We start from the raw sequence: 12,529 nt of genomic DNA on the forward strand, positions 1-12,529 counted from the left end.
ACTTGTTTATCACGTATCGCCCTGAACTAATTGAATGTCATAAGATCGTGGAAATATAGCTCTTTAAATCGCTCAAATTATTCTCTTACTACCTATACGTGTTTTTTTTTAATTCGTTATGTATTGTTTAAATTGGAAAAGTAAAGTGTTATTTAGTTTTATATCTTTCCTATAAATTAAAAAAAGAGTTCTTTCAAATACCAAAATTGTGAAATAATGCGTATCAGCAGAATTAAAAATACGCACAACTACCAAATTAATGCTAGTAATCTGATGAAAAGTTGGATCTCAGGAGACTATATAAATTCACTTCGAACTCATAATCAAAACTGTCTTAAAATAATAGTGACATCAAAATTGCTGACTTCTCGCCTTATAAAAATGTCACTCGTGTCCGGATGGATAGCCCGATTTGGGTGTCCCGCGCGAGTGACTACCGACCGTGGTCGCCAATTTGAGGGCCACCTCTTCAAGGCTCTTACTACCATGATTGGCGCCCGACATCTTCACACCACTGCTTATCACCCAGCTGCTAACGGCATGGTGGAGCGCCTGCACCGCCAGCTGAAGGCAGCCATAATGTGCCACGACACATCGAGTTGGACTGAATCACTTCCACTCGTACTCATGGGGATCCGGAGTTCCTGGAAAGAAGATCTGCAAGCCAGCCCAGCAGAGCTCGTCTACGGCGAACCACTTCAACTGCCTGGCCAGTTCCTCGCTCCGGTGGACGACTACACTACAGCTGACGTTACCCAGTACGCAACAAGACTTCGAGCACACATGGCGAACTTGTCCCCGAAACCCTCGTCTTGGCACACCAAAGTGCCATTTTACATACCGCGTGATCTTAATACAACTTCTCACGTCTTTCTCCGTCAAGATCATGTACGTGGTGCTCTCGAACCCCCATATGCCGGTCCTTTCAAGGTCTTAGAAAGACACCCAAAATTCTTCACAATAGAATTACGGGGCAAGCCCTCTACTGTCTCAGTCGACAGACTGAAACCTGCCTATCTGGCTAGGGAAGTTCAAGTCCCTAATCAGGTCATCCCTCTAATCCCCAAGTCGACTAATTTAACCACTACCAATACTTCAACCGCTACAGCCACTTCAACCACTTCAACTGCTACTACCTCAGACGGAGACAAGAGGACCCGGAGCGGCAGAAGAGTAAGGTTACCAAATTGTTATCGACCATAGTTACGGTCTGGGCGGGGGAGTGATGTGGCGTGTATATCGCGCGCCACTCAAACACCTAGCTCTTACCCACGTGACCGTCAATCGCATGGCGGCGGCGGCAGTGAAACAGATACATGACAGATGGCGCCACAGTAGACGCAACGAAAATCTGCATCGCGCTGTTGAGAGTCTCCGCGCTCATTATAAGGGCTAGCGGAGGTACGGTCAACGCAGGAAGAAACAACTGAAGATCAAGAAGCGACCGACGAACAAGAAGCAATCGACGAACAAGATACAACCGACGAACTACCGAAGCACAAGAAGCTACCGAAGAACAAGAAGCTACCGTACCACGACCACTCCTACAGGTCAATGAGACCATTTGAAGGTACAAGGTTAGTAGCGGAATGCACTGCTCTACTGGATTCAGAATATCAAAAGCTTGAAAATGGATCATTCCTGATGTTTTCCAATTAGACAGAGCTTGTGTCTTGAGAAGCCATTTACATTAATAAAATAACGATTTTTAATTTGTTACTGGTTTTTGTATAAATATTTGCCTAGTTCTATTACGTTTATTGTTCGAGTATATGTGAAAACTAGTTATTACATATTGGCTACTAAGTTATTTTCAATGTCATTTTATTATCAAAAAGTGAGCTTTATTTATATAATAAATAAACAAATTCAACGTGAATTGTTGAGCGTCAACTATTTGGATTTGTAAATGGGTGTGTATATATTTGTGTGCGTTTTTAGGTGTTAAGGAAATGGTTTAATTATTGGCAATGCTATTTTCGATCTAATGATAGATCTTTTGACTTCGAACGATATTACGAAATGCTTGTATTGCATTGTTTCTGTTAAAGTAGTTGCTGCTAGCCAGAGGGGCTCTTGCAGCTTTATCGGTATTGACTTAGCGAACTTTGCAAAATTTACCAGTCCGTTCTTACTGCCTTGTACGATGACGATTGTAAGAAGGCAGCAGACTGTTACACCTGAGAGAGTAGAGTGTAGTGAGTGTATGTGTTTGAGATGGCAGCAAGGAGTCCTCGGCGATCGGAGATGGGGGGGGGCGGCCGGCCCTGCAAACGAAACAGTTTGTGAGAACTTTAGTTACTTTTGTTGGAACTGTAGTCTGATTCTTTTACATCTTACGCGTCTTTCTTTGTGGTTGCTGTTGTAGTGTGGTTTCGTGTGGTTTTGTGTGGTTTGGTGTGATGTGGTGTGGTGTTTGGGTTGTGGAAAGCCTGAAGTAGCGTCACTGAGGACATCCATAAAACACCTCTTCCTGGTCTTGGAAGAGGTGTGGTCAAAGTTACATGGCTATTTGTACACCTGTGGGAAAAATATCATTAGTTCCCACTATAGCCGTTGCTCGAAGTCTGTCTGTCAACAAAAATATTATTACAGTTTCGGTCAAAACTCGTCAACTGGACTATAAAATACGAAGATTCAAGTGAAAGTTACACGGCGTAATTTTTATCACGTTTTGATTTAGTGGTACAGTGACATCACATCACGCTTGACTACTTTGAATTGTGGTAAAGCTATGAGAATGCTCCCTCTAGGTGAATCCACAACATAATCGAGGGCAAGGGAAGTTGTTAGATGCGCAAAGCATAAGACTGGTCATTGTGCCGATCTTTGGAGAATGACCAATCCTTAATAATAAGTCCTCTAATTCCTGCACCATTGTTCACGTATTAAAACAATTTAAGAAACAGGACACACGGTTTTGTCAGGTAACAAAAGATTAGTCTACAGGTCTAAATTGATTCTTTGGTATGTTCTAATTTATATCCGTCGAACAATCGTTTTGTTGACTGCATTGACGTCGCCGGTGAACTAGTTTTATGAGCCAAGGTGATGCTGGAGATTGCCGACTCCCGTATCCACTCGAGGCGTCCATTACGCTGATTTGTGCATCTCCGATAAGTGCTATTCCGTCTTAATCACGTTTACAATATCGATATCGATATTTTAAATCCTTATAAACACTTTTAAATCTTTTGTTGGGAAACGATCTCTCAATTTACTGACGAAATTATTTTTTTGTGTTTTTCCCGTAATTTTAATTTTAATTATTAATTTAAATAAATTAACTACTATTACCAATAAGCGTTTAATAATGGGTGCCACACATGACGTTTCAGAGATATCATTTTTATTAGTATTTTTTGTACATTTATTTATTTATTCATCATACATACTATACATTATTTTTTAAAACATTATTAAATTATTATTGGATTAAATTACTTTTGATCTTCGCAATGAACTTGCAGGGCTGTACCACAAAGCTAAGTGAAACAACTCAATTTATTTATTTAATTTTTATCTATATTATTTTACACAAATACTACAGCACCGTGCAGCATAGTGATGCACCGTATTCGCGTACGTGTGTGGGTATGTGTTTAATTATATTTCTTTTTATGGTTCCGTTTTTGGAGTCTCTCGTTTAATTCCTAACAAGGGTGGACAAGGTTTATATTTACTTTATAATTTTTCAATGATTTTAATTAATTACCAAATACACCTTTCTTCCTTCTCAATGTCTTTCATTATTTACTCTAATTTCCTTCAAAATATTTTTCGTTCATTTCCATACTTTCATTCCATACATCGTCTCACTTCTTCCGCCTTCCTTCGTAATTACCACAAGTTTACATTTATTATTTTTATCGCTTGTTTTACAACGTATTTATTCTTAATCCTTATTTATATTCTTACTATCTACATCGCAATTAATGTACATTTATATTATCAACTATTTTATCATTATATATTATATAATAATTATCTTGTTTACTGTTTTCATTAGTCTTATTCTTTCTCATTTATTATTTTTAATACCTTTTTGCAGAACTCCAAAACCTCGACAATCCTGTTCACTCACCAATAAGGCAATGCTCTCTTCTTCCTCCATTCTCTAAGCTAACCGAGACTAGTATTCTGCTTTTACTGCGCTAAATACGGAACAGCCGGTGTTCAGATACACAAGGGAGTCTTCACGACTGAATCTATGCAGGTACTCCGAGGATCCAGAAATGTGTCCAGCTCAATGTATATTTATATTTGAAAACGTTTATTTCAGTTTTCTGCGTGCATCATGACTGGTCTGACATATTTCATGTATTGCCATGAAGATTGTAGTTCATCGAACTGGTCAAAAAAGTAATTGACAGAAGCAAGATTGTTAAGATTCCTAATTCAAATACGGAATTTGTTATGGTTTTTTCAGGTTCTCTCTGTCAGGAATCGAACATCCAACCTATAATCATAGACATTGTTGACATCTAAACTACCACTGCAACATTTTCTTTTAATTACAGAATTTTATTTTATCGATAATTCTTAAGAGTAACATCACTAACAACTAAGCCCCTACACGGTGCACACATTAAAATCGTTATTCAATTGTACTTCTTGTATTGTAGAGCAATGACGGTGCATTATCTATATTATTCGGCCCCGGCTTACGGGGCAAGGCCAAACCCTCGTGAGATTCGGACCGAACGGCTGACCACAATACACCTGACTACAGCGGGTTTTCTTATAACTCTCTCGCATTTAAATAATATATTAATAGTATAAAGCTGGCAGAAAATACTTTAACTTTATAATATAAGCGTCAGTCTTATTAAAAATAATTTCTTTTCTAGCTTGCGCACTAACACCCCAATCTAATTTAACTTGCCAATCGCATTATATCTGTTACTTTCGTTCATCTACTGATCTTCTCGAGCAATAGTAGCTCAGCAGTAGAGAATCAAGACTTGCGATTGACGGTCACGGGTTCGATTCCCGGGATACAATCTTTTATATAATTTACAGAGTGGTTTAACTATACATAATTGCTACTGCACACAAACTAGTTTCCTAATAATGGGTCCTCTGTATACTATAATACCACACTGCGATCGCCAACCCGCATGCCAAGCGTAGCGATTATAGTATATACCCATAAATATATCGACTTGGGTTGGGGAGGAGAAATCTTTCAATAGGCTAAAATGACGACGATGCTTGATCTCCTCGATTTCGTAGAGATATGCCGAACATTGCCTTCTGCACAACTCGTTAAGTGTCTGCGAGCTTCCCAAAGATGTCCATAGTGAGACCACCAAGTCATCACTGATAGTAGACCTATATCTTGAGGTACTGAGGAATATTGGGCGAGAAGATAATTTGTAGTTTCCCTCTTCTCTCCTCTTTTCAGAGTTGCGTTGTTTAACTTTTTGCTTAAAGGTTCTGCATTTGAGATAATGAATCGACAAGCGCAGTATACGCCCACCCACAAGTTTGACAAACGACTTTATTAATGTCTTCGAAAGACGTTGAACGAAGACCAGATGATATTATGATGATAATGGTGATGATATTAGGCAATACAGAACGATTGAAGTCAGCCCAAGTGCTACAGTATGCACATCTAATATTACGAAAGCTAACAACTAATACGGCATAATTACAGCTAATTATCCATACCAATGTGTACTCATTCCTCCAAACTGTTCCCTTATCATTAATTGTTTTTACGCTACTTCTAACAGCGATGGTAATTAACGTTTATGGAACAAATTAGATATGAACCACGTTAGAAAGCGTTGTGTGGTCCAAGGTGATACAATGAGTACCAGTTTAAATAATATACGAAGCAATATGATTGGTTATAGCCGTAAAAGCTTTAAAGGAATGAAGTCATAGCTAGTTTTTTGACAATTATTATACAGTAGTACCTACCCAAAAACAAACTGTTTTAGAAATAGTAAAGAACGTAATGGTAATAAACTAGGAAAAAGCGATATTGATATTCGAATTACTACATCTTTTTTATTATTGTTTACTATACGAGTATGTCCCTGCAGACTTTGTGCTGAAATTGTTGACCTATCGCATTCTAATAGAGTTCCCTAGTCATAACCTCATACAGGATGATTGGTTACTGTGTATTTACATGCTTTAGAGCTTCCACATTAAACATTATGTATATAATAATAAATTAATACATAATTAATAAAAGGCGTGACAGTTATGATCGTATATCAAGCGATAAACTGAACTAGTTTTTTAATGCGAATAAAATTTATGAAGACCTGCCACATTTAAACCAAAGGACGTCCTCTGTTGCATATATGCCTTCCTCTGAGATTTCCAATAACACCTGTTGAAAATATCCTAGCAACTTTTCGAGGTCATCTGTGCACCTTGTTCGTGTACGTCGCAACGAAGTTTATTAATATAAAATGAACAATACGATAAAACAAGTAAATTGTACAATAACATGTATATTTCTGTCAGTATTTTATTCAAAATAAATCAAGAATATTATTTAAAATTCAATCAAGTTTTTATACAACGTATAAGAGTAAATATTGGCAATAATGAAAAATTATGTCGTACAGATGTCGATTCTTAATTAGACAGTTACAATATGAGACCCAATAATGTGGTAGGTATTTATAATTCTTATTACAACAGCTATATAGTTAGTATTTTAAAGGAGCCTTCATCTACCAAGTAAATATCTTTGCTCGTGTGAAATTCAACAAGAAACCTTCCTTTTAATTTTGAATGTTAATGCTTGCACATAATAAACGAGATGTCCCTTTTGAAGTCAATTAAAATAGAAAAATAAAGAATGCAGCACCATCCGACGTCCCTAGTATTTCACGCAAGAACCATCGCAGAGAATTTCCAGCCTCACCGTCGAGAACTGTATAATTGCAAAGCATTCGTCCAAGTATTTGAGCACATCCTTTGACATATATTATTGAGGTATGTAAGTGAATAAATAAAGAAAAAATTTGAAATGAAAAAGAACTCAATTTCAAAATATAACAAACGCAATATTTAAAATAATAGAGAAAAACATATTTGCAACCAATACTAGTGCAAGCAATCGATCAGCTTACAATCAAAGTCACAGGAAGACGCCAGACCGATTTATGAGAGAGGCCTTTTTTTATTAATTCTAATTTGTATCGCTGGTGGTTTTTTTTTTTACAATATTTATTTTTCACTTTAACTAAACGCAGACAGTTGAGAGAAAGGTTGCCGCTATTTGATACGGATCTTTCTTCTCCCAGTTGCGACGCACAACAGCGTTTTATAATTTTTTACAATTTTCTTATACAATTTTCTCTTATGGGTAAATACAGCTAAAATTTATACTTATTAACAATACAATTTGGACTACTCAATTATGTAGTAGTTGGTACATTATTTTATTTTAAGTCGCTGCCCAAGCGCTACAGACCGTTAAATGCCTTGAGATTTAGGACAATGTACCGGGTCAACTTATCAAAAGATTCTGCTGTAGATTTTTTCTTGAGAAGGTACGGTAAGTTTAACGGAGGTATATTAAGGTTTTCACATAAGGTCACGTGATAACGTCTTTTGAATTCGAATCGGGAGCAGTGTCTGAGTAAGTGATCAAAAGTCTGTACTGTGTAGCGGTATGAGGGAGACCTATGATATAATGACAGCTCACAGATTCTCAACGAGCCATAAAGAAGTATATTTTGGAATATTTCGGATTAGCCATCCTGCTGAAAGCGACTTGCATTAAGCGTCTTTTTACGACCTTTACAAGATTTTCTGTTATATCGGGTAGACGCCTTATTCTGCGCTTGCCGGTTCGTGTTCTGCACTTAAGAACCCTATGACCCTGTCTATTTGTTCTGCACGCTATATAGTCTGGCCACTTCCACTTCAACTTGCCCACTCGGGGGGCTATATCAGTTTCTTACGTTGATCTACGAATCCTAAGCATAACCTTTTTAATTGCTCTTTGAGAGACTGCGAGCGGTCATCATAGTAGGTGGTAGACCCACTGTGATCATTGGCCTCTCCCAGAAATCAGTCTTGCGCTGCTCGCATCCGTCAATTTCCCGCAACCTTGACAGTAAGCTATATTTTCATACAAAACACACATCGCAGCTGATTGATTGGTCGCATTAATATTGGTTGCGAATGTGTTTTTCTCCAGTATTATAAATGTTACCTTTGTTATATTTTGTTAAACTGCAACAAAATACGCGTCTAGTATTCCGATAAGTAGATTCGAGAGAGAGAGGAATCACAGCGCGATCAGTTGCTATTGTCGGAATAAATAGGTCAGGATTTACACTAGTTACTAAGCTCTTTAAATTGTTCCATTTGTTTATAACAAATACACGGTTAAAGATGTATTATTATACTATTTCACAAACTGAACATTTGTATTTAATTTTCAAAGTTAGAATACATCATCATCGTCATCATCTCAACCGTAAGTCCACTACACTAGACATAGATTTCAAATAAGACCGGACGGAAGCTTCATGTGATGACTGACGCTTTTTGAGACTATGCATTTACGTTTTTAATTATTATTTTAGCAGTGTTTGCTAAACAGTTTCCAAAATTTACTATTAAAATCTTAATTGATTTCTTAAATATTTAATCATCCTTTATTGATGTATCATGAATATTTTTTTCCAAATGTATACACGGTACAAACAAGAGTTCATAGAAAAAAAACATGGATCCAGTGTTTGTTTTGATATTTTGTATCTGTGGTATTTAAAACAGAAGAACAGTATAATATATTGTATAAAGGCTTTAATCATGGGCTCATAGACACCCTGCCGGTAGACGATCGCAAGACAGCTCTTCCCCAGAGATATCTATGGGGGAATATATCATAACCTCCAATCTTGGCAGGCGGCTTAGTGATCGCATTGTGGTATTATGGTACCTTGTGGATTCTGCTGCCCATTCTCAGGAAACTTGTTTAATGAGCAATGGTAATTCTATATAATTAATGCGCAAAGTGTGAATTTATACTATGCCTACGATCGCAAATCTCAGTTCTCTTCCGCCGGGCTACAGCAGGTTAATAGTAATTGATATAAATATAACAATAACATTACAAATCAAGAATGTTAATAGAAAAAATGCACATAAGGTTAATCATTTAAAGTAAAATTTACGAGTCATTTAATTGCGTTAGTACCTAATAGAAACAATCAAACTATCAAAGCATTATAACGGTGCTCTTAAAGCTATAAGACGTAATGAGGTCTACCTTTATATGACTATGCGTTTGATGGCGTTCCATACCGTTCTTTTGTTCTCAAATCCCTTTGATTCGAGTTACTCGGGCCCGTGTTTTGAATTTAGATTTTGATGAACGTTTAAAACTGTAAACACGTTGTAAGCGTGTGATTTCTTTGTGCGAGATTTCCTGGATAATTCGCTTGTTTTGGATTCTATTTGCGATTTGTTATGAGCAGTTCGGCTAACGTTTGACGTGGGAATTATTTTGAATGCCTTCACGTGTTACAGACGTAATGAGTAATGTTAAAACTAAAACCTATATAATCAAATTATGTGTTAAATGATTTTTTAACTTTTAAAATTTATTCTAACATCTGAATGCATAATCCTTATCAGCTTGAAGCTTAAATTGACAGAGGTTACTAAGAGTCTTAAATTAAAAGCGTTTTAATTTTGAGAATTTAAACAGAACTTATATTACAGTACTACTGATGTCTAAAAATACATATGATGCTGTATTTTTAGATATTGTAATATGTATTCTGTGTACTCCATGTAAATTGTGACGTGACAAGCGGGCCAAGCCGGACTGACGATCAGCCGGGTTCAGCGAGACTCTTCTTTTCTGCACGAGAGAAGAAAAACTGATTGAATCGAGACACCGACACTGTCGTAAGGGACTAAAGGGGACACAATAGCGGCTGACGAAAAATTTAAATTACTTTAAACTGGCCAAGACTACTAAATAGCTTGGTCACCTCTAGTATAAAACATCTAATTACAGACCTTTAATACAAAGTTAATCCCTATTTTAGCAAGTAATACATTTCTCTTATAACTTATTTAGAGTGATACGTTCGTATGTGGATCACGTACGTATCGTTTTCTTTATTCCCAGCTTACTTAGCCGATCTGTCATGAACGTCTTTTGAAGCTCCGACTCCGACCGACTTAGTCAGCAATCCACAGATAACAAATGATATTAATGCAATATTAATTAAATTAATCCATTTAGAATTCCCGCCTATCGCGACGTGGGTCGGACGCACGGCTGAGTAAATGCGATCCCGGTATAATCTGTGGCGGATTTATTGCCTCTAGGCTGAGTGGTCGTCTTAATTAATATGTATCGGACTTTGCAACTTGTATACGATTGATGTCGTCCATTTGTCTCTTGTGAACGAATGGAAGAATGGTTACAATAAACATCAAACAAAACATTTTCATTCACCGTCAGTTAACGTCCTGTTATGATATGATGCCTCTAAGCTTTCACAAAAAAGATATGATGCCTTTAAAAGTTATGTGCATGACGCAACAAAACTTGTTTGCCTGTTGTATTCCAATAGAATAAAATTTTTTTCAGTAGCGGACAGGCATAGCGCGCATAACAGGCCGTAGGAGCCATAGAGTTCTGGAGCAGACATCGCGGAGGACGTACACCCATAAAGAGGACAAAAGACCTGATTGACTGGTCTGAAGGTCGTCGTCGAAGACGCTTCATGAAGGACCAAACGGAAATATTGAAAATCTACGCGATTTGCGTATATCCAGTATTGAGCGTGCTTCAGCTGAACATTTCATAGATACAACATTTTCAAAAAGATCGCTATATGTCTACAGGGTGATCGGTTATATTTGTAAAATATTTAAAGAAGTACTTGCATTTGCGCCTATTTCAACTGGAATGCGACAGGCCACAAAATTCTCAACACGTGTTTCACCCCTCCACGGGGCATCTTCAGGAGTTATGTTACACCAATTAGTGCCAAACACAGAGTGTGTTGAGTAATTTGGCGGTGGCGGTTGTGTGATTCGCATTGTTTGCCGCATACGCATTTATCAGCGGGCTGCCGGGCGGTGCACCTTATTGCACGACTACCACTGCATGTGCGGAAGTGGCTAAATATTGGTCCTTTTCTTACTTAGGATGGACTTCCGCGAGGTAACGCCTGATTGCATTAAACAAAAAATTCTGGTAGTACAAAGTCTGCAGGAATAGATAGTAAACAATAATTTATTTTAATATACAGTAATCCGAATTTTGAAAACGTTTTCTTATTACATTTTCATTAAGTTATTTATTATTTTTGAAACCATTGATTTATTTACGATTAATATAAATATATTTTAACAAATCCTTAAATGACTTTTTAATTCACGGCAAATAATCAATGTAATATCTAGTCGTTATTTTATTAAAAACAATTATTATGTTAGAATTATATTTGCATAGGAATTGAAAAATTAAATAAGGTTACAATCGAGGGGAACGAATCGAACGCGCCCAAGTGAAACATTGCCTATCGCTAGATAAAGGATTCGTTTAATTGCCACACACGTTTGTAAAGCACAAATTACATAGCAAATAAATTATATTAATATCCGCGTTGAATTGCCACAGAGCAACTCCGCACCGACCGCCAAGTCGATTTGCGAATTATGATTTCATACATTACCATTCAATGACGTAATGAACAATTAATGCACTTCGTACGGTGACCTAACTATAAATTAATGCTTTCAATACTTACGTCGTTTGAAACAGAGGATGTCATTAAACTTAAAATTACTTTACGCAAACAGTAAAAGGGATAAAAAATCAATAAATTGATTAAAATATATGAGCACTCGTTATTCACGTTAAACCAAATACAGGGCGTTAGAAAATACATGTAAAAGATTTAATGGTATAAATGCATTTGTCAGTAAGATGCAATCTGTATTTCCAATCATATATCATATATTATATGTCCTTATTTATTTGTATAGGTGTTTAGTTTTATATCACAATTCCATGGCGTTTAAAGTGAATGGAGCCAGCGAACTGGCGCCTGCCGTCTGCACCGGTTACAGTTGCTCATAAAGCACATCACCTTCGAGGCTTTTAATATTCATATTTCTATTGTTTACTAATTCACATATACGAAGCGGCAACTTCGACGAAGGTGAGGTGAACTTCACCGGAAACAGTGTCTAGGCAACAAGTCTCCTTCTACACTGTTTTTGTGCACAAAGGATATTAAAGACGATATTATTTATGCTTTCTCAAAAATGTAAGACGGATTAAATTCAAAATAAATTCGTAAGAGCAGGGGAAAACGGGGTAATAGGTTAGATGGCAATAGTCATCATTCTGTGATATTCTAAAGTATCTTAGCAAACAAATACTTTCGTAAAAGACTCATCAATTGACAGCTCGCACTTGAACAATTATCTTTTCAGCTCGAGTCTGTCGTTTATAACAACAAGATCCCTGCGTAGCTTCTCAAGCATTTGATTTTATTTTACTAGTGCA

At 36.9% G+C, this 12,529-nt stretch overlaps 1 protein-coding gene across 1 annotated transcript; it reads left to right on the forward strand.

The window, feature by feature from the left end:
• The first annotated feature begins 381 nt into the window (after nucleotides 1–381).
• LOC137920475 (uncharacterized) lies at nucleotides 382–1,948 on the forward strand. The gene is made up of 2 exons (XM_068763844.1): nucleotides 382–1,178; nucleotides 1,942–1,948. Exons 1-2 carry the CDS (start codon nucleotides 382–384, stop codon nucleotides 1,946–1,948), a joined length of 804 nt encoding a protein of 267 aa, XP_068619945.1.
• The last annotated feature ends 10,581 nt before the right edge of the window (nucleotides 1,949–12,529 follow it).

This window comes from Battus philenor, unplaced genomic scaffold, assembly GCF_028537555.1.
Source record: "Battus philenor isolate CCGP_79_NKW_IND1 unplaced genomic scaffold, ilBatPhil1.0.hap1 SCAF_18, whole genome shotgun sequence".
Taxonomy (NCBI): domain Eukaryota; kingdom Metazoa; phylum Arthropoda; class Insecta; order Lepidoptera; family Papilionidae; genus Battus; species Battus philenor.

What these genes read in the sequence shown, in the direction of transcription:
- LOC137920475 (XM_068763844.1), top strand. Translation starts at nt 382, where the DNA reads ATGTCACTCGTGTCCGGATGGATAGCCCGATTTGGGTGTCCCGCGCGA.